At 36.8% G+C, this 23,996-nt stretch overlaps 1 protein-coding gene across 1 annotated transcript in view; it reads left to right on the top strand.

Annotated features, from left to right (window-relative positions):
- Positions 1-23,996, top strand: part of spon1b (spondin 1b) — a 98,460-nt gene that overhangs the window by 49,806 nt on the left and 24,658 nt on the right. Inside the window, exon 7 of the mRNA XM_028450051.1 lies at positions 21,633-21,697. Within this exon, the coding sequence (XP_028305852.1) occupies positions 21,633-21,697 (65 nt within the window). The remainder of the gene's footprint in view (positions 1-21,632; positions 21,698-23,996) is intronic.

Here is a 23,996-nt window from a genome sequence, read left to right as displayed (position 1 = left end):
TTAATAATGTCTGTTGCAATACTTTTGCTCACTTGAAAAGTGGGTGGGTTCAAACAAAAGATGCTCTTTCCTGAGTTGTTCAACACATCTAGATGTAAATACCATGAAATAAAAGCTGGAATTCTGAACCTTTGTCTCAATAACAATAACAATAACAAAGGAATTGACCTTGCCATTGCAATACTTTTGGAGGGAACTGTACATTAACATCTCGATTACCTTCTTTTAAACTAGAATTCTAAGCCAAATTGTTCTGCTGTTAAAATTCTGATATCAAATAACTGTCCCAAATGTATTTTTTAAGCATTTGTGAATGATTGATATCGTTTGGAAGGATGTTAGAAAGCCTGAGGGTGTCTTCATTTGTAATGTGGAACGTGTTTCATTTATGTTTGAAGTGAGTGAATGGTCATTGGTCAGGGGTTGATAGTTGAATCTTAGAGACGGGAGGTATTAAAATATTAAGCAGCTGTTTACCCTTGGAAAAAAAGGGTGATTGGACTTCATCCATTTTGTCCAAATTGCCTATTGACTGTCACTTTATCATTTGGTGGTCTTAGAGCCATTTTGTCCAATTAAAATAAAGTCTTTCCTGATTTATGTTAAAATTGTTTAGGTACGTTTGGGTTACTTTAGTTGAAGTTTGAATGTAAAAACACAAATATTCAGTTTTAGCTGCTGGTAAATATACAGTTTTTAGTTACTTTTGCAAGCGTAGCATTTAACCTAGAATATGACATAATCCTAAAGAAATTAAAGTAGTCCTAACAATTAAAATTTTCAGGCAGATCAATACATTTGACCAAATTATGCTAGATGTTACTGACACAAGACTAATAATTATTAATAACAGGTAATGCACATGGTCGCAAAATATAAATGTGTTACACAGCATGGTAGGGTTCCTTTTTGCCTGGCAATAACTGGGTGCTCTAAATCTGCAGACTTCACAGAATTGTGTAAAAAGATTGTATCCGCACATAAAGTGAATGTGGGTTACAGTAGTGCGTGATATGAGCCAGCCCCCTCTTTGTGTACATATGTTTACCCTTTGAGTAGGCTATATGTGTGCCACAGGCATGTTTAATGTTTTATTTGCACTATGCTGAGATGCTAAGGGAAGAGTATATTATTTTTTAATTGTAATGTTATATGTTGTAAAATATGTAGTTATCTGATTTCTTAAGCAGAAATTTTAAGCTACTGTGAAGTTGCTGTTGCACTTTTTCTTAAACTTGGGTTAAAACTTGAAATTGTTGAATGACAGAACCTCATTCACTTTTTATTTTGGGATTGTTCTATGCATTCTAACTCTTTAGGACAATCACAGCTATAAAGTGACAATATGTGACAATATATATGATGTCTGCAGTCATTGTTAAGTGCATTGAAAAAAAAATAATTGAAAATCGAATCGAATCGGCCCTTGAATTAAAAAAAAAAAATCAGGCAAAATTGCCCAGCCCTAGTCTCTTTCAAAATAAAAGACAAGTCTATCATGATAGACATTAAGTGTTTACCGTAATTTCCGAGCTATAAAGCGCACTGTTTTATTGGCCACATTACAATAATTTAGCAATTCTCTAAGAAAAATCCACACAAATGCCGCAGCCTAAATTAGGCCACACTCTATTGGCTGATGAGGGTGCCCTTTAGATAACTTGGCCAATCAGAATGGGCAGGTAGGTGGGCTGCTGTACTCAAGTTATGTTTCATGGAATTATCCGTGTTTCAACTGAAAAGTTTCCTTTACTACATGAACTCTCCTTCTCACTGCTCCACGTCTACATATCAGTCCATTTACAACTTTTTATGGTCACTTTTTACTGGAACCAGACTGATACACCGCTTCATTTGCTCTTCTTACCGTGAACTACCATGGAGCGATCACAGCGAATCGGACTCTGAGTCAGATTATGGACGCGATCGCTTCTGAACAAATCCAACGTGGTGATTTGGCAACTTCATGCTGTTATGCAACTATTACAAACTGGCTGACTTTTACTGTAGACGGAGCAGAGATCAGAAGATCCTGGATACAGCCTGAATACAGCCTGGATCCAGGCTGTTCTGATCTCCACTCCATCTGTCCGTCCTCTTTATGGAAGCGTCTCCATCAGCCTCAGAGTCCAGAGCACCGATCAATCCTGAACAAACCTAACGACAGTTAACAACTTTATGCTGTTTCTCCTTCTGTTACAAACTGGCTGAATTTTACTGCATCCATACTGCTGCTGCAGCAGCGGGCTCTCTCTCTCTCTCTCTCTCTCTCTCTCTCTCTCTGACTTTCTTTCTCTGCGTGGTTGCTATGATGAGGCAGTGTGCATCATGACAAAATGAGTGATCAGAATGATTCAGTGCGAGCAACAACGACTTCATGTTAACATTTTCATTTCATTTCATCTAGGGGAGTGGTGGCCTAGTGGTTAAGGACGCTGGGCTTGTAATCGGAGGGTTGCCGGTTCAAGCCTCACCGGGGCCGTCACTGTGGGATGTTGAGCAAGTCCCTTAACCCCGAACTGCTCCCCAGGCGCCGCAAAATGGCTGCCGACTGCTCCTCAGGGATGGGTTAAGTGCAGAAGACAAATTCCAATAATGTACTAACATTACATGGCCAATTAAAGGCGAAAGCCCGATTTAATCTTAATCTTAATTAATCCACCTGGTCTAATGCTCAATTTTGTGACGGCATGAAGCTTTTAAAACCGGGAATAATCCATAATTTAGCCACGTCATTGTTTAAGCGCAGAGTTCAAAGCGTGAGGAAAAGTAGAGGCTTATAGTCTGGAAATGACGATATTTATTTTTGACCAGCTGTCCGCGACCCACTTTTGGGTGCCGACTCACCAGTTGAGAATCGCTGCTGTAGACGATTAATGTACATTTTTAAGATTTTTTCTATGAATTTTGACAGCAAATAACATTTCAGCATCATTATATTTCCACTCTGGTCATTTTGTTGTAATCCAAATGTGTCAAACTCAAGGCCCGGGGGCCAAATCCGGCCCTTCAGAGCATCCGTTTCGGCCCGCAGGAGAAAGTGAAAATGACCGAGAAAACATGAATCATTGTTCAACTAAATAATTTGTAAATTATTGTTGAAGGATCATTTTTCTCAAATATTCCACAAAGTCTCCCCAAATTAAAAACTATTTGGTCAAAAAATAAATGAATCAAAGGACATTTTAATATTTGTTACTTAATGCTTAGATATTGTTGATGCCTTCCATACTTTGTCTAATTTATAACTGGAAGTGCCAACTTGTACACATTAATGTTGAAATTGTTTGTTTTCCCGCCTAAAATCTACTGCCCACTGCGATCGAACTGCTCTGTTTTTGGCCCCTGAACTAAAATGAGTTTGACACCCCTGTTGTAATCTATCATATAAGTTACTAGGGATGTAACTATTAATCGTAAGGCAGTTAAAAATCGATTCATAGGTATCACGGTTGATATCGATTTTCTGACAATTGAATCGCAGTACTTTTTTTAACCAGCAGAGGGCGCCATCCGAAGTGTTGGCGGCGGGCGGAGTCTGCTAATACTTTCTTTCTGGCCGCCTTCTACTCTTAAATATGTTAATAAATAATTCATTACCCCTTAAGCACCGAAAGAATATCTGTAATATTACTTGAATATCTGTAAAAGTCACGTTTTTCTATTAGCTCTGTCTGCTAGCATAGCTTCTCTTCTTCACTGCTAGAATTTCTGCATGCCAACCGACCACTGTTGTGTTTTTTTGTTAAGGCACTAAATACATTTTCAGTTGCACTTTTAAAAGAAAAAGAACTATTATGCAGTTTTGCATTGTTTATTATAGAACCAGAATTTAATTTTTAGTTAAATTGCATTGTTTTGAATAGTTTATCAAGGAATTCTTTTGACAATGAAAAATAAAAGGAAAATAATACAGTATTTTCTAGTTTTTTTCCCAAAAAAAAAAATTGTCTACAGTCCCATTTTGTAAATGAAAAAATCGTGAGAGAATCGTATCGTGAACCCAGTATCGTGAATCGAATCGTATCGGGAGTTGAGTGAATCGTTGCATCCCTATAAGTTACACATGTATTTGTGTTCAGATGGAAACCATAGTAAAGTAAATGCTTGCTACTACTCACTGCGTTTTTGTTCACAATTATTTTCATTTGTCAAAGTGTTTTTCAGCATTCAGGAAACCCATTTAATATTTTTTATTTTATTTTTTTTTTTACATCTGTTGTATCTCATTTTATGCCTGTGTGTGTTTGGGGGCTTTTTCCTTCTTCTAATTGGCCATTTGTATTCATTAAAATCCATAAAAGAACACAGAGATGCTGGTCCACACCTGTTGTTTGTCAGCTGTGGCCCTAGTGGAGACAAACAGTGGCCACTTTCTCTCTCTCTCTCTCTACTGATGTTTTGTCTCATCAGTAATCACAACTACAACATGAATGTCTAATTACCTCCTGAGACGCTCAGGGTGAGATTCAACTTGATAAATTTGGAACTGATTTTTTTTGGAGCTAATTACAAACTTCCCATCAAGATATTTAATTCCAAATATTATTTTCCTTCCAATCTCATTAGTGTAGAGAGGAGAGATTAGTTTTTATCAAAAGAGGGGGGTGGGGGTTGAGTTTGGGTCACAAACCAGCGAAGAATTACTAGAAACACACATAAAAACGCTGAGTGACATCAATTATGGAGGGATGCGTCTATATGTTGTAAGCTTAGCAGGTAAATATGTTGGGAGTGGTCTAATGAGGCCGATTCTTTCATGTGACTCTAACCACCTACACATCCCATACATCCAGTTCTAATTCTGTTTTTTTTTTTTCTTCTAAAAGTAATCTCTTTTTTCAAATGCAAATATTCCTAATAAGTGCTTACAAATATATATTTTAATGTCTACTTTGTCTAAGTGTTACAACTGTTTGTTTCAGTTTCATCCAACCATTGTTTGGTGCCCCAGTGGTTACTCAAAGTGTCCTCCCGGAGTATGGAGGAAGATTTGTGTCTTTATTATTCAATCAAAAAACAAAACTTTTCAATCAAAAATAAAAATAAAAAAAAATAAATTTGAAATGAAAGAAAAAAAAGGGTTCAAATGCAACTTTTTGGCTCTACAAATATTTTTTTGCATTTGAACACTTTTTTTTTGATTGAAAAATATTTATTTTAGATTTAAGTAAACTTTTTTTGTGTTCTTTGTGTTTTTTTTTTTGTTTTTTTTTTTGTAATTGAAAAGTAGTTTTTTTTAATCGAATAATAAAGACACAATTTTCCCTCCATACCGGAGTAGATACAGTATATCTCTTTTAGTTCATCATGTTCCCTTTGTTTGTAACTTAGTTGGAGTCACGAGGTCGCCCTTTAAACTTGGACTGTCCTGAGTCGACATTTACTTGTGTTTCTCATTTATTTGTTTCTTAGCACTGTTACGTCAGAAGCACTTCACAGATTCTGATTTTTTTTTTTTTAACTAAAGATAGACCTTCTGCCGTGGAAGATTCCATTAAATTTTGAAGGGGATCTGGATCAATACACTGATTCTGGATTAGTTTGAAAAATGGAAAAATCCCTATTTCGCATAATTGGTTAGTTTAAAAAAATATGAAAGCGTATTAGGGCCATATTAAAATTTAAAAAATCTGGGCACTATGAGATTAAAGTCATAATATTTTCAGAATAAAGTTGTAATTTTATGAGAATGAAGTCGTATCTTAATAAAATCGTAATTTTATCCGATTAAAGTCATAACATTTTGAGATTAAAGTCGCAATATTTCGAGATTAAAGTTGTCATTTTAGGAGAATAAAATTAAATGCAAACGGGATCTTGTTTGCAAGATTACTGAGATTATACTGTACTTATATTTAGGTTTCAGATATGGCCCATCATCACCACACTGTTATCAGTTGCGTTCACTTTAACAGGGAATTCTGAGCACTGTACTATTACGAGTTTTTTAAGATATGGCTTTATTTTCATAAAATCACGACTCTATTCTTAAAATATTACGACTTTAATCTAGAAATATTACGACTAATAAAATTACAACTTTATTCTTGAAATAGTACGACTTTAATCTCGTAGTGCTTAATTTCTTTTTACTTAAATGTGGCCTGTTGTACTAACTTTGTAAGATAGACCCTCAAGATATAATGAATCATTGTGAAACACTTATCCTAACGAAACATAAGTTCATATGAATTAACAGATACCACTACTACCCCACACTGTTCATCTCTGTACATAAAATAATAGTAATTAAATGAAAAAAAGGATGTGACCTGTAACCCAGCTGTTACATTGTTAAACCGTCATCAGCCACACATTGGATGATCTCTAACCAGCCCAACCTCCATGCCCGTGTGAGTGCTAACATATGGGTTGGCCTGGGCTGTGAGACAGCTGCTTGACATCAGTTCACATCCCTGTTCATTAGGGATGCTGCTGCCAGGTCTATATTCCACCCATCAGCCTCACTGTAATCCGTTGTGTTACATCTACACCGAGCTGTGACAAGATAATTACCATTCAGCAATGAGGACACATGCAGTAGAGAGGACGAGAATACTAAAGCAGCAGTCGCACCTTTAATTATTTTTAGTTTTGTGTTCAGTGCCGAAAACTCACTTTGTACTTCTGAAACTTTAGGAACGAGACTCACTCTTGAAAAGGTCAGCGAACAGAAATAAAGTGACTATAAGGTTTCTTGTTCTGAGATGTCTCGAGATGTGAAGCTTAAGAATTGTATACGATTTAGCTTCAGGAAAAAAATGTCATGCTGCTTAAATCAGTGGCTCGCAACCTTTCTTGGTACCCCCTTTCTCTTATTTCTGAATCCAAGTACCCCCCTTTTGTCAGACGACAACATTTTGCTTAGAAAACTATTTAGAAACAACTATAGAACATTATGATGGAATGAACGAGTGATAACACACATTTGAAAGAATCTCATTTTGTAAATAAGTGGAATTTTTTTTCTAGATCATGTTTGAGCTCAAATTTTCTTATACTGCATTTTACATTTGTAATTCACACTGTGAGAATATTGAAAATACAGTTGTTTAAGATTGCGTGTTGTTTTAATGAAAAAACAGAACCAAAAAAGAAATGTAAAAAAACTATTTACATTTTTCTGAAATTTCAAGCGACCCCATTAAAACTCCAAGTGACCAACCCTTGGGGTCCCAACCCCAAGGTTAAAAAAACACTGATTTATTGGCTCCTTAATAGATTTATTTCTAATTTTTATCATTTCCGGTTAGAAAATGGTGATGCCCTAGTGGTTAAGGACGCTGGCCTTGTAATCAGAGAGTTCCTGGTTTGAGCCTCACCTGGGCCATCACTTGAGCAAGTCCCTTAACCCCGAACAGCTCCAGGCACCGTAAAATGGCTGCCAACTGTTCCCCAAGGAATGGTTAGTTAATTTCTCCATTGTGAGATAGTCAAGTACACAAAATCCCAAAAAAATTAATCCTTAAATAAGGATTAAAAATGAATAATCAATACAAATGCAAAAACACATAAAAATTCTAAGACCACAATTTTTGCAGCTGAAACCAAATACGAAGAAAGAAAACATTGGATAGGAGCTCACACTGTCAACATAGGAGCTTTATTTTTCCTAAAACCTGATGTTTCGTCATCCCCTGGGTTATACAGTACCAGCCATTTCAGAGCATTCCTCTGTGGCAGCAATATGCCTTATGAATCTTTAATGAGAAAGAAAATAACTGTTAATGTATTTTATGCTGGCAATGTTACCAGTCATTTCTTCGATTCCCACTCTGGTATTCACTTCATCACAGCTCATAAACATCGGACAGGTAAGACAAGCAAGATGTATCTCCCAGGCCAAGCCTCTGAGCATCCCCTCGAGTCTCTCTCATCTATTTAACGGCATCTCCTGGTACCTCTGAAACTCACCACAGCCTAACTGAGTCTATTCTGTCATTCCTCCATGATTTTTCTTCCAAGTGGTCATAAACAAAAATCCGTCTGGGTGGTGGTTTTATTCCTCCGACAGGGTTGAGTGTATGGAATTTATCACTTGCTTTGACTGAGTTCCACCCTAGCTTAGCTCAAGGTTAAAGCAATTACACTTTCACTTCTTCTCCGACCTCCCACTTCTCCTTCCTTTATTCTTCTTCTGACCCAGCTTCCACCTTTCCCACTGCTCCATATAGTCTTCCTCACCCAGACTAGCTTTTTTATTTCTTTAGGTCTCTGCTTTTCTTTTTGCCATTTCTCTTGCAGTTTACATCGGATTTGTGTAGAGATTGTATGTAAGCAGCAATAACAGTGTGCTGGCTAGGAATATCTCCTCAGTTAATTACCGTAATTTCCGGACTGTAGAGGGTTTTCACGGCGCGTCATCAACCCGGAAGTCTCCATTTTGGAGCTAAGCAGCCGGTCTACAAACAGCACACAAAAGAGCAAATCCTGAATTTTGAGAGGAAACGGTGAACTATTGTCATGTTTTTGGCTGTGCTACGTGAAAACCCTCTATAAGCCGCTACTTTTTTCTCGCGCTTTGAACCCTGCGGCTTAAACAATGATACAGCTAAATTGTGGATTTTTCCCGGTTCATGCCGCCACAAAATTGAGCTTCGTTACATTAGACCAGGTGGATTATTGAAAATGTTAACATTAAATCGTTCTTGCTCACACTGAATCATTCTGATCACTCATTTTGTCATGATGCACATTGTGTCATCATAGCAACAACGCGGAGAAATGTTGTCAGAGAGAGAGAGAGAGAGTGAGCGAGCGAGTGCCCGTTGCAGTTGCAGCTGCAGCAGCGGCAACAGGGATGTAGTAAAAGTCAGCCAGTTTGTACTAGAAGAATAAACAGCATGAAGTTGTTAAGGTTTGTTCAGGAAACGCCTCCGAGATCAGAACATCCTGGATATAGGCTGTATCCAGAAAGTTTGATTAAATTTGACTCAGTTATGTTTCCTCAATTACGCCAACAAGCTTCAGCCGGATCAGATCTGGATTGCACATTTCATTGTGAAAAAAAATACAAAAAATACATTCAGGCCTACTGTATGGTTATTAATGGAGATATACATATCGTCCAAGCCTAACCCAATATCTGGCAAAGAGGATATCTGGTGCTTGCTCTTGTAGAAAGTGTAATTAAGAAACAAAAGACCAAGAAAAAAAGACTAAGGTTTTTTTTCTTTATTCCAATTCAGTTTATCCTCACCATTAGAGATACAAGATTTTATAAAAAGTAACTAATTGAGAATTACATAGAATAGAGCCTACAGAAACAATAAACAATGCAACAGCATTGTTCATTCTACGTGTCTTTATGAGACAACGTGAGGATTTACCAGCCCTCATGCTGTCTATTAATAATACCAGTGAATAATATCAATCTCTGAGACATCATCCAATCGTGCACACTACAATATAAACTCAATACAGGTGGGTGTAGTGACCTTTGCTTTCTGCTGTTAGGCTTCACCAATTGCTTTAACATTTAGCAGAAATGACATCTGTAGGGCAAAGTGACACAGCGGGTCACGAATGAAGGGAAAGTTAAGCCATTTCTCTGGGAACCTCCTCTACAACAGCACACATGGTTTGCATGTTGTTGCTGTTGTGCAAACAGATTTTCAATATATGATTGCAATAGTTTAGGTAGGAATCTATATGACTAAGACGTATGTTTTTTGTAGATGTACTCAATCGCCCTTGAAAAAACAAATGTCCTGAATAATGTTTCTTCTAATAACTTTTTTCAGAGCTCCTGTAAAGTTTATTTTTGAATGCCAACCTGGTCTGGATAATGTATTTTCCATGCCTGATAAAGATTTTTTGCCAATCAGTTTCACTCTATTATTATTTAAACTATTATGGGCAGATATGATCAAGTACAGTGACTGAGCTAAGTTATAGAAAATGTTCTCTTCTTTTCAAATTTCTTTGACAAGTTTCCTTGGAACAAGGTCCATGTCTTTGAGTTTTTTTTAACAGTTTTTTTTAGTCAAACTAATTCTTGGTCAGACAAACAAAATGGAACTAAAATGAATTTGCCAAAGGTCATTTTCAGAATCATTACTACTGCTCCCAAAGGCAGACTAGCAGTTCCGTGTGCTCAATGACCTTTGCCTCTTTTTTCTTTCCAAATTACAACAAGGGAACAAAGTGAACTTTTGATCAATTATCTAGCATGCTTTGACTAGGACTACATTTATAACCTTGAAACATGTCATAGCCTCCTTTCTCCTTATATGGCAAAAATGACTAAGCGAGTGAGGCATACTTGATACCACGAGTGGTTGCACAGATATAATAAAAGTCATTCACCCATCGCTACAGCAAAGATGTGGAAAGAATTATGAGGTGAGAGGATGATGAAGAAGACACACCGTGGAAGACAAACCTGATTACACAAGGCAGGGTACCAAATATTCACTGTAATCAGACATTCTCTACTTTTTCTCCTCTCTTTCGTTTGCTGACCTCTATTAGATGTTGATAATGATGCTTCAGATCGAAACTTGAGAGTCTATTTCAAAAGCCTTCAAGGTGTCTTTTACGAGTGTCTTAATTTTCTGCTGGATAACAGTCTTTAAAACCTTTTGTTAATTCCCAAACCTGTTCTAAAGGCAACACATTTACTGTCATTGTTCTCGAGTGCTTCAGAGCAGATCCTGGCCTTCAAATGCGCTTTTCTTCTTTTACTCTCCAAGAAAACATGATGATGATCAGAAATTTCAACTAGCAGATAAACCCATTTATATTCGTTCATCATGCAGGAAACACGCTACTAAATAACTCAGGATGTGCATCATAATGGTAAGACATTATCCCAGCACTTTTACCATCATTATATTGTCTCAGTTGGAAACCATCAACATTTAGAATTAAAAAGGAATATCAATTCATAATTACAGCTATAAACAAACCTAATTGATAGAATTAATACCCAATGAACACAACTAACAGGGCACCAATAGACACAAATATGAAATCTTTCTTCTAGTGACCAGTCCAACCAGTGTGACAAGTTCTTCATAAGAAAAACAAAAAAAATGCCATCAAACAGTAAATATAGATAGATAGATAGATAGATAGACACAATAGATAGATACAATAGATAGATAGATAGATAGATAGATAGACGCAATCGATAGATACAATAGATAGATGGATACAATAGATAGATAGATAGATAGATAGATAGATAGATAGACACAATAGATAGACACAATAGATAGATACAATAGATAGATAGATAGAGTAGATAGATACAGTAGATACAATAGATAGATAGATACAATAGATAGATAGATAGATAGATAGATAGATAGATAGACACAATCGATAGATACAATAGATAGATGGATACAATAGATAGATAGATAGATAGATAGATACAATAGATAAATACAATAGATAGATAGATGCAATAGATAGATGGATACAATAGATAGATAGATAGATTGATACATAGATAGATACCATAGATAGACACAAGAGATAGATAGATAGATAGATAGATAGATAGATAGATAGATAGATAGATAGAATAGATAGACACAAGAGATAGATAGATAGATAGATAGACACAATACAAATAGACACAATTGATAGATAGATAGATAGATAGACAGACATACAGATACAATAGAGATAGATAGATAGATTAATAGGTTTTTTTTCCCCTCTTTCTGACTCAGAGCATTTGAATGGGACTTGATCAGTCCTCCATGAAAACGACAGGTTTTACATGACTGATCTGCTATCATTGAGCCCTTTGGAAAAATACATGAATGGTGTGTGTTTACTTGAAATGGTTTTGCTGTAGGAGGATCACAGGATGTTATATTGTACGGTACAATTACAGCAGCTCGCTGGAGGAAAAAGTAAATTACAACATAATTGGACAGATGATCCATCTCGCCTCCTGGCATTATATTCCTGTCACAGTTGGTTGATAAATATTCTACTCAGATCAAATGGTGTATTTGAAGGTGTGAAATATACAACACAATAATAATGGTATCCTATAAGACATATGGTACTTTAATGTCTCTCTCTCTCTCTCTCACGCTCTTCAGGGATTTAATTTATTGTGTATTCTGTTTTTGATGAAACTTCATCAAGGTGTCTATTGGTATGTGTAAAAAGGTTGGATACAAGATGGTGACCAATATGTCCAGCTTTTCATGACCCTCTTTGCAACTGTAACTTTATCAATGCAGTGTTGATTTTTTTATTTTTTTATTTTTTTTTTTTCATTAGTCAGCATTTCCCCAAGTCCCCAGACTCATTTACTTTTATTAGTCCAACACTGGAAGGACAATTGAGTCTCATGTCACTATGTCCTGGCTGACAAAACTTCACTCTGCACTGCCTGGGGTGTTATTAAGCCTGGACTCAGAATTTAAAACGTTATGTAGGCTGTCATTGTGTCTGTTTAAATGAGCGTTTATCACAATAGCGATGAAGAATAATATCAAAATGTATCCATATATCCAGTAAAGAAAGTGTTGATTACAAACATACAGTATTCTCAGATTAAATTTTTGAAAGAAGGAAAAGCAAAATTGATTTCATTCTGGATACAGCACTGATAGAAGAATGAAAAGCTTTAATAAACATAAACCATAACCTAACCTATATTACTGCTCTTAGGATCAATTGGTATTAACAAGTTTGTAGAAGAAAAAGAAGATTTGTGTGATATCATTAGACTAGATTGAATCTACCCATACTTACAACTTTTTCATTTCTGATATGATACCAATATTGCAGCCTTGCGTATCGGCCGATACTGATATTGATCTGATATCAGCATGAATCATACATACTTTTTTTTTTAATGAAAATATAATAATTACTTATTTTGTAGTGTGGAATGTTAGAAAAGACTTGATCAAGTGATGTCACTCAAACAGAGAACAATAGTCAACAACAGTAGGTATGAGAAAAACTGACCCATTTATTATTAACCAATTGGTTACATACGTTTTAACCTTCAACCTAATGTCTACAGTATTCTCCAATTGAATAAAATAAAGAAAAAATTAATTGGTGGAAAAGAAAAAAAAAAATCAAAGAATCCGGAAATTTGATATTAGTTTTCAGGCTAATATATGACTGATATCCAATATCGGATCGGGACACCCCTACTTTTTATTCCCTTTGTGACAGTTTTACATCAGTCAGCCTCTTGGCACTTGAAAATTCAGAATTTGTCCACTGTGAGGAATAACATGGCGATTTATTCTTCTGAAGTAACATGCTGTTGTATTCTGGTAAACATTTCTAGTTAAGGTTCAGTGTTAGTATAATAGGCAATTTAAAATCCAATAAAACACGTCAAGAATTATCTCTAAAACATGAATAAATGAGTATTTTTTTTTTTTTGGTTAATAAAACAAAAGGAACGCAGCAACAACATTGCTTGTTTGTTTATTGTCCACATAATGTAGAGCTTTTTATTCAAACTTTTGGCATCTTACTGTATTTTTTTAGAAAAACATGGACTTTGATTATAATATTTAAAATGAATTGGACTTACAACATTCATTAAATAGTTGGGGAACTTGCTGGCAGCCCAAAGAGAATTGGTCCGTGACAAGTTTGTGAAACCAAGTCAGGCAGGCACAACGTATTATATCGGTGACTGAGTTTAACAAATATCATTGATTTTGATTTATTATGAGGTAAGTGTTCTTGTTTAATCTAGTGCTGCCTCAGTTGTGACTCAAATGATTTTTTGAATCAAAAGTGAAGCCATGTGACTGAAGGAAACCCTGGTGTTCTGCACCCCTGAAAAGCTTGTTTGAGTCTGCTTTCCTTTCTCTTTTCATTTGAGTCCATTTTCTCATCATCACAATGCTTTGCTGTCTTTCACTCTAAATTACTCTGTCGCCACTTTCCCATCCATCAGCTGGATTGTCGTGATTCCAAAGTCTTAGCTCTGATGCTGCATAGACAGCTGTAAGTCACGTCAGTTAAAGGGCCCATGTTAAGCTAAATCAACTTTTCTGTGCTTTAAACATGATAAAAGTGTTATTTAGGCTTCATACACATGCCCAAAGTGTTTTTTCATTGATTCCCTCAATGGTTAGTTAGAGGGTGATTTGCTCCTTTCTTACTGCAGGGTGAGCCCAAACACCTCGCTCCAATTTGATGAAGCGTTCCCACTTTGATGACAAATTTGACGTGGCACAGGGCTGGAGAAGCCACGCCTCCAGGAAGCTCTCTGTCGTGATTGACATGTAAACAGACACACCCACGAAGGTGAGCATTTCAGCGTCCTTCGCGCAGTGCTATATATGTATTTTTTACAGTCTATGTATGTACCGGCGAACGCCCCGCCCCCACGCTCTGTCACGTGTTTATAAAGCAGCATGAGCTCGGCTACGGAGTGGGTGGGAGGAGGGCGGGGCCGTCCTCTGGCCCTACGTCACCGTGTGAGGAGGAAGTCAGTGTCCCCTCTATAGACACACCCACTCATGAATATGCATAAGTAGGACGCAAATCAGCCTGTTTGTGTAGAGTTGATCAGAAAGTGACTTTTCAGAGGCTAAAACTCTGGAAAACAGGCGAGTTTGGGAAAATAAACCTCAAACATTATGTTTTTGGGGTTCTTAGAACAAATAGAGATGGGTGAAAAATAGCATGACATGGGACCTTTAAGGAGTTAAGTGTTTACCAGCGGTGTCACTTACTAACCTTTGTCATTTCTTTACAAGTCTAATTTGTGAACTAACACAAGTATCTGATGAAGCGACGACAAAGTGCTGGACTCGTATAGCTCTGAAAATTCACACCAGCTCATGCAATACAACCGTAACATAAATTGTACACATACATTGGTGCAGATTTGGACTACATGGTAAAAATAATTTATATCTACATGAAAATGACATATATATATATATATATAAGGCAACTACAGACAACTCCTCAGCCTGCACAAGATTTTTTTTTCCTGGAAAGTCTGATCTGCCACCCGTGTGATTGATGTCTTTATTTTGAACATGTAAAATGATGAAAGAACAACACTTTAGAAAACAAAAAATGAGGTTGTCCCTGTGGCTGGGGGCCTCCATGTCTCTCTCCCGCTTTTTCCCTTTGCTCCTGTCGGCCCGGGATGCTGGCGGGGGGGCTGTGGCTTTCGCCTGGGGGGTGGGCGGTGCCGCGCTGAGCGGGTTAGCTAAAAAAACAAAACAAAAAAGAAAACAAAAAATGAGAACAATGAATTGCAACATCAGAAATAGACCATTGATATGATCCACAAATACTTAAACTTCTCAACTTACATGTGCAAAAAGGAGTATTTAATCCTGCCCCTTTAATCACTATCGATTTTGTTTTTTTAAGTATAACTAATAATACAATTAATTACCCAAATATCATTAAATGAACAATTTACATACTGTATTCACAAAGGGGGTATGCTGCAAAGCTAGATAATTATATCCTGGATTAATCTCCAAACATTCCCTGTCAGAGAGACGTTGTCCTACGAAGGTCGATTACAACACGCTAATTAATTTAATTACACGCTCACAAAAAAAGGGTGGAGATTGCAGCGTCCGACCAATCACTGGCGAACCTGGCAGAGCGACCGTCTTTACAATGAAAGAACAGCTTATCATCTTAAACAAATATAATGAATTTAAATCCATGATGACAGTGAAGAGCAACAGTGTTAGTGCAGCACACACCAGGAGGGAATGCTGGCAGTGAATCGCCGACTCTGTAAATCCGTAAAAGCCTGAGATTATTCATGATATTAATCGGACAGAGCTATGATCAGTTTCCCTTTATTGCAGCACACATGTTTTTCTATGCAAGTAAACCTATTTATCGCACACACGGGGATGAGAGCACATTGTTTCACTGTAGTGTGTTCCTGCTGATGCTGTCAGCCACACTAGCGTATGAATGAATGAATGAATTTATTAATGACTTCACCCGTCCGAGCATACGAAGACACAGGCTTCATCAGCTGATATAGATCAGTCCATCAGATATAAATCTAGATGTTTCCTAAAGGATGTCACTGGTAAATGAAAGGATTGCATTGATGTCTAACTATTCTCTGTCATGTCAGCTGTCAGATCAGATCCACACAGTGACGTGTTCACACATCATCTTTTATTGGACAGCTTGCTTTCTAAGAGAACTGATTGGTCAAGAGGCGGGACTTAAGCACTTGCTAAGATCCTAGCCATAACAAAACCTGCTCCCGACCAGGTTAGTCACTCAGCCTAAGTTACCATGGCGATTTAGCTCCATAGGACGTTAGCGGGCTTCGTAGGACAGCACACACTGATTAAATCCCGGAAGTTAGCGCGATAAGAAGTAATCTCGCTTCGTAGCATACCCCTAAAAAGTCCATAGCTAATCATCAAAACATAAAAACAACAAGGTACAGATTGATTACTGTACCTTGTGAAAATAATTATTTATACCTGTTTTTGAACTGAATTATGTTTGAACATTGTTTTAGCTCCACACTCATTCTGTTCCATAATTTTTCTCAACAAATTGACATACAAACATTTTTCAAAGTTGTTCGGACAATTAAAAGCTTTCAATTTAACTGGAAAATGCCACAATTGTGGTCGTCTTTATTCCACCATTTTACCAGCACCCAGTTTTTAATCTTTCTTTTAATGTCATCATGTTGTAGAAACTGGTCATTTTATTATTTGCCCCTACTAAGTTTAGTTTATCCTTTGCTCATTTAATCCAGAGATTTGAGGCCTGTTTAAAGGATTGGTTACTTTATAAACTCAATGATGTTGTAGTCGTTTTGAGACATTTTAAAGGTCTTGGTTTTGTCTCAGACTGTCAGGACTCTACAGACACAAGGCAAGGATTTAGTTTTTTGAGAGAATTTAGTTAAACAAATTTGTCAAGATTTGAGATTTTTGCATGTTATTCTTTGAAGGAGTTGTAGACACTGTTTTTGTCTGTCAAATATATTTAAAAGAAAACTGAAATTAAAGGGAGAACGCTCTTGTTGTTGTGTCAATCTCGGTGCATTCTGGTCTTGGATAAGTAGTCTTGAATACAACACTAGGATAAGGATAAGTTAATGTTAAATTGAATTATTTGCCTATATTTTAATTGTTTTTTTCAGCTTGGTTTCCCAGATAAACAATCTAGTCAGAGGTTAGACAGACAAATTACTTTATTTAATCAATACTGATGATGAAAGGTTAAATTGAAAAGAAAAAAAAATCAACAAACATAAATCAATAAGCAAATAGAGGGAAAAAGGTTTGGTGCACATCTAATAAAAATGCATTTAAATGTGTGTACTGCACTAACTATGGCTATATTTGTCATTTATTACCAATGTCTGTGAGAGCTCTATATTGACGAAAAGCAGCTTAAAAGAAAGCATCTCCGGGGTATTTAACAACAGCAAGTTAATTAAAAAGTTTGTGTTTCCGGTCTTATGAGTTGATACATTCTTTGGAGTTGTTGGAAAAAGTTTGTTAAAAGAAAGTTGGAGTTAAAAAAAAAAAGTGCAAGCACAATACTAAGGAGAGTGTCTTGGGCAGCGTTTCGAGCCTTACCTCAGATTGTTATTATCTCCTTCAGAAGGAAATGTCTTCTTTGTGCTCCCCATGTTTTCCTCTTAACCCAGCTCATCGTCCCTTCCCTGGAGTTCCCTTCATCTTTAATCACATGCCAACCTCTCTGCTATATTGTAACCTCACATCTTATCAGATTTCCCATTTTTCTACTACTGCTTTAAGCTCATTTCTTCGTATCTTTCACTGCAGCTTTCTGCCTTTTTGGCCATCCTAATTACACACAACCTTTCTCTCATTCTGTTGAAATATCTCTCCTTCAAAACATTCATGAAAAAGTGATGGGTATATAAACATTGGTAAATTGCTGTCATTTTCTGCCATTATGATAATTACCACTAGGAAACAAGACCAGCAGAGGAATATAAACATCTCTTTGCAGCCTCTTAAAAGTATTTCACATTGCAAGATACTGTCTGAGGCTAAAAGTGTAGGAAGCAGTTTGGCAGAAATTGAATGCTTTGCTTTTAGTTGAAATAGAAGCCTCGCGTTGACAGTCTAAACTGAATTAATAAATAAACAAGTCAATAACTGTGATTCCAAATATTCAACTTTATGCTACTTTGAAATATATAGAATATGTTGGTGCAGATTTACACTATTTAAAATCAAGCAGTCTTAATTTATATCACATATCCAAGAAAAATCCACTTAAAGGTGCAGTCTGCAATGTTGGAAAGCTATCATGGTTTGAGCCAATGAAACTTCCCCTAAAAGCAGGCAAATACTATGCGATTTTTGGCCCATTTTGAGCCGATTTTTGACTTGTGCATCTATTTTTGGGATTGGGATGAGTCTTGTGTATTGTGTAGTACACATGGGGTCACGAGAAGCGATTATCACCTCACCACCAGCTCCCGATCAGCAATCGTATGGTCATAAGGAAATCAAACATGTTTGAAATTTTGGTCGCTCCTTGTGGGAACACTGTAGGACCGTACTTCCCATGTTCCCGGTCCATCACATTGCATTTTTGCCAAGATTTGCAAATTTCTCTCCACTTCCGGGTTCTTCTTCATCTTCTGTTTTAATGGCAACACTTTAGAGTTCTTCTTCTTATAATTTGTACGTTGCATTTCCGGAAACAAGACCCCGACGTGTCGTGTATGAACGTGCAGTGCGAGCAGTCAGATCGTGTCAGAGTGTCGGTCCGTATAGTGTATTGTGAGCTGCGCACATTCAGGCTCTGCACATGAGTTGCACAGTTTCAGCTGGAGCTGAGTACAACGACTGAAAAAATCACACAGTGTATCCCAGCCTTAAGCTCCCCCCCCACCCCCCCCCCCCATGTGCTCCTGTTGGGGCTCCGTCTAAAGCCACGCCCCCACAAACTTGAACGTGCATCAGATATAAAAACAACAAATCCCGTGGGCAGGACGAGACATGAAGGCATCTGATTGGTTCTTTCCACTCTTATTCTCTTATTTTTAACCTTTTTAAAAATAAATCATGTATTAACTACTCTCAGGATGAAAAGACCATTTCCCTTAGAAGAACAAAATGTGTTTCTGAACAATATTGCAGACTTCACATTTAAGAAGATACTATTAGGTTCCTTGTTTCGTACTCAAACAGAAAATTCTGGGTTATAAAATATTCACTGCAAGAAACAGAAAAAATGTAAGCAACAGGTTGATAGATCACAGGCTACTTCTTCAGTAAAAGATGTTTATGTTTTTTATGTTTAACTGACCATTGCTACCCTAGAATTACTTCTTCTGCATGCAAAAATGTTGATTCTTTGCCTGTCTTTTTTCTGGCCTGCATATTTGTCTAAAATGTTTCTTTTTTTCTTGAATCCATGCCAGTTTGCAGAGACGGCACTGACTTTCTGTCCCACTGACTATCTCTATTAATCTACCCATCGTCTAAAAGGGCCTCCACCTGTGCATAAGTGTGTTTGTGTGTTTTTATCAGGTTGCAGAGCAATGTGAGAGAGCGAGATGAGGTCTGAGGCCAAAGAAGTCATCAAGCCTCAGGCGACTCTGACAAAAAGATGAACTTGTTTTTTAATTCACTTCCACACACTTAAATACCAAAACATGCAGAAACACACATAGACCCATGCAGACAACCGCCAACAAGTATACACATAAATTCACACTCAGTAACTTTCTGTAAACTCCCTAAGGAAAAAGAGGAGTAGTAGATAACCTCAGTGAACCAGAAAACAAGGTTTATGGAGGCATATCCCAAACTGAGCTTACATGTGTGCATGCAAGAGATGGATGGAGTTAGAGAGAGATAGTTCTGGATTTAGTGCTAACTGAAGCGGAACTTCCAGATCTTTAACCCTGTTTGGGGCCACAAAGGAGCTTGAAGTACTTAAAAGGAGAACAGCTATGAGTTTGAAGAAAATCTAAAGATGTGAATGAAACATTTCACTCGTCAACTACTCGACTACATTTGTATATAGTAGATGTGCATGCTATCATGTGTTTGCCGGAAATAGCTAAGTACCGTAGTGTTGATAAAATCTGTCAGTACATTACATCCAGGGGTTTAAATGAACTTTATAGATCACCAGCCAGCATGGCTCGTAGATTCTTAAAGTTACCAGCAACCAGATTTTCTACCAGCCATTTTTTTTTTCCAGTAAAAATAAACTACATTATGAGTGCCACAGAATAGATTTAAGCCTTCATGTGTTTTTTTTTTTTTTTTTTTTTTTTTTTTTTTTTTAGTCGTTTTTAATGTAGTTGATTGCAGAAATACATTAAAATGGTAAAAAATATAAACATTTAATTTACAAGCAATGTTGTAACAATGCTTAAAAGGTGTAATATGGAACTTTGGGTGTGTCGCAGAAGTGAACCTTTTATAGTGTATATAACTATATTCTCATAACTTAATAAACAATCTTAACTCAGATGAAAATTGGATCCCTGGAACACTGAAGTTAGAAAGAATAGAAGTAATCAGTGCTAACTTCTTTTCAGATCCACTTTTATATTTAATTTCCTCTGTGTCGGCAGCAGCCTTCCTTTTTTTGCAGTTTAGGTTTTTCAACACCCGATAAATATCTCCACGTTTGTTTATTTGTTCCTAACTAATTTTACATCATCATTCCGTTTGATTCCTCCGATAACGAACATAACAGTCATGCGAACGTAAGCACGTAGCCAATTGTTGAATGACACGTCACGGCATAGTGTTCATGGGAAATGTAGGATTAGTACAACCGGCAGTGTTGCCAGATACACATTACATTTTATAGTCGACACACACACAAAACCCCTAAAAAAAACAGCCCAATCTGGCAACAATGCAGCCTGCCGATTCAAATAGACGCAGTGGTATTTGTTTCATTCTTCACCAGTCAAAACGGCTCGTAACGCTACAATGTTACCTGCCAAAGTTAATTTTTACCTGCATTTGAGGGTTGGCGGGTGTTATTTTAAAGCCCTGATTACATCCGTATATAGGTAATATGGTAATAATAGATGTGGTAGTCAGTGTAGTGGAGTTGTCAGTTGGAAGACATTCAAGAGTTTTTGGGTCTTTTTTGCTTGAGCTTTGTAAAATTCACTTTGGTTTTATCAAAGTCACCTAAAGAGTAACTAGACTTGTGTTGTAGTGTTATTGACTGATTCTTGTCCAACTGTTGAAGTTTTAGTGAAAGTATTTTTATTTGATGTATTTTGTTGTAAAAATGTAAGAGTGACTGCCCTTTATGGATTGAAACCCGGCTATTACAATTGACTTTTGCTATTGGCTGAGATGGAGGACAATGATGTTTTGGAGGCTTCTCATGTCACAAACCACCACTGTTGGCTCCGCCCCTCCTATAATAACTAGCACCTCTCGATTCAGCAGTCTCTGGTGATGTTGGATTGAGAGAATAGTGAATAGAGAGGTATAGTGAGTATTGAGTAGATAGTTAGCATAGCATAGAGTTGAGGATTTTGTAGTATAGAAGAAGCCCCACATTTTTTTGTATTTACAGCCTAGACGCACGTCAGCCAAAACCTCTTTTTGATTTTTTTTTCTTACTAGTCATCTTTCAATTTAGTCCTGGTACTTGTTGTGACCTGTTTTCTGTCTGCCTTTCTGCAGGGTGATGAGGTGCTGACGGTGATTAAAACGAAGGCTCAGTGGCCAGCATGGCAGCCGCTCAACTTGTAAGTAATGTCAGATATGTATTTTAGGATCATTTTTTATTCAGTAGGCAAACTTCTTGTGTAACTTTGAGGTTGATCAATGTTTTCTACACCAAAGTAATGTTTTTATTCTGTATTTTTTTTTTTGATATACACAGATTTTATATTATATAGCAACCTAAAAACCTTTTGAGGAGTATGTATCACATACAGTGGTGAATAAATTGTCAGAACGCGATTGTTTTAAAGCTGCTAACCCCGATAATTTATTGTTAGAAAAAATCATAGTGAATCTTTTAATGATTTGAACGTCATGTATTCCAAAAAGAAAAGAAAAAGGTTGAAATTGCCACTCGAAATTTTGATTTATTCTCCACCGCAAACACTCAGTTTGTTGAAATGTTTGCGCATTGCATCATGGGATGTGGACTCGCAGAGACGAGTGCATGGAAGTGTTTTTACTTCTGATATCACCAGGAATATTGTTAACAAACAAGAAGAGAAATGGTGCAATGTGCAAAAATGTCAACAAACAGAGGGTTTACGGTGGCAATAGAAACACATTTTTTAATAGCAATTTCGACATTTTTCCTTTATTTTTGAGTAAATGATGTTTGGTTTATTGGTCTATGAGGCCTTCACTATGATTGTATTTAATGAATGTGAAAGTAATGTTTAAATATTGATGCAGGTATCGTTTATACCAGTGCGTGTACCCCTGGGGGTACAGGAACACATTACAGGAGGTACTCGAGAAAATTTAAAAATTCATTTAAAAATTAATCTGGAAAATGTTCCTAGTTCTTTTTTAGGCTATTTTTTGGACAAATTAACCACAAACTAACAGTGCTGTTGTTACTACTCAATAAAATACTATATTTTCTTGTAATTTATTGAAACAGGATTATTTAATGCTGTAGAGGCCATTTTATCTCACAATAATTAGCTACATTTTATGTATTTACTTACTATTGAAGAAGAGTGACCATTATTTGATTTCCAAAAAAGAGGACACTTGGGCCAAGCTCGGCATACTCAAAGTACTCAACGTTTTCTTGAATCTACCTTGTAATGGCAAAATACAATATAGTAGATAAATAAGTTATTGTCCATAAGTTTTAGAGATGTATTGTGGATTCACTGCTACTCTAATGAGCATCAGTGAATCCTGGTTGCCTTTATTTACATGCACACAGAGCTCTTTTTCTCTTCTTAATGGCGTCTACGAAACAGCAGAGTGGGAACCGTCGCCCCCTGTGGCCACATATTTTTTTAAGTCACTGATTTAATTTATCATCTCTCAGTAAACAAGAGGTTTATATCATTTTTTTAAACTTTTACTGATTTTTAGAGCAACCCGAAGCAGCACAACTGGTCATGTTGACCAGCTGCTAAATGATCCTGTATGCTTCACTCCAATAGAACTCAATGGACTAAAAGGGGCTAATCACATCATCAGTGGCGTCATTTCACAAAGTAGTCCCATTTTTAAAAGTTAATAAAACAAATATGGTGCAAATCAATGCATTTTGTTCAGCATATATCTTCTAATAAGGACATTTCAATGGTTATCCTTTTAAAAAATCTTTTAAACTTGATTTTAAAAGTACTCGGATCGGGCCATGCATGGTTTCAACAGAAAAGTTAGACCGTCTGGTTCTCCCGAGTCCGAATATGTGCTTGGTTTTTGGGTAGAGTCCGAATTGCGACCTCTAGATCCAAAAAAAATTGTTCATTTTGTGTAAAATGTGGTATCAGCGGAAAGGTTTTATTCCCTCGAGTCTGAATATGGGCTTGGTTTTTGGATAGAGTATGAAATGGGCCCGCTGGAGGCCCCGGAAGGTCGATACAGAGTATTTTATTTTGAAAATAATCTCCCCTCATTTCTGTTGTGGCTTTTGTTGTTGTGTTGTGGCTTTTGTTGGTGTGTTCTGGCTTTTGTTGGTGTGTTGTGGCTTTTGTTGTTGTGTTGTGACTTTTGTTGGTGTGTTGTGACTTTTGTTGGTGTGTTGTGACTTTTGTTGGTGTGTTGTGACTTTTGTTGGTGTGTGTTGTGACTTTTGTTGGTGTGTTGTGACTTTTGTTGGTGTGTTGTGGCTTTTGTTGGTGTGTTGTGACTTTTGTTGGTGTGTTGTGACTTTTGTTGGTGTGTGTTGTGACTTTTGTTGGTGTGTTGTGACTTTTGTTGGTGTGTTGTGGCTTTTGTTGGTGTGTTGTGGCTTTTGTTGGTGTGTTGTGGCTTTTGTTGGTGTGTTGTGACTTTTGTTGGTGTGTTGTGTTGTGTGGCCCTTCTTGGCCACCATAATTAACTGTACAGTTG

Source organism: Gouania willdenowi, chromosome 6, assembly GCF_900634775.1.
Source record: "Gouania willdenowi chromosome 6, fGouWil2.1, whole genome shotgun sequence".
NCBI lineage: Eukaryota > Metazoa > Chordata > Actinopteri > Blenniiformes > Gobiesocidae > Gouania > Gouania willdenowi.
This window is presented reverse-complemented; position numbering and strand designations above follow the sequence as displayed.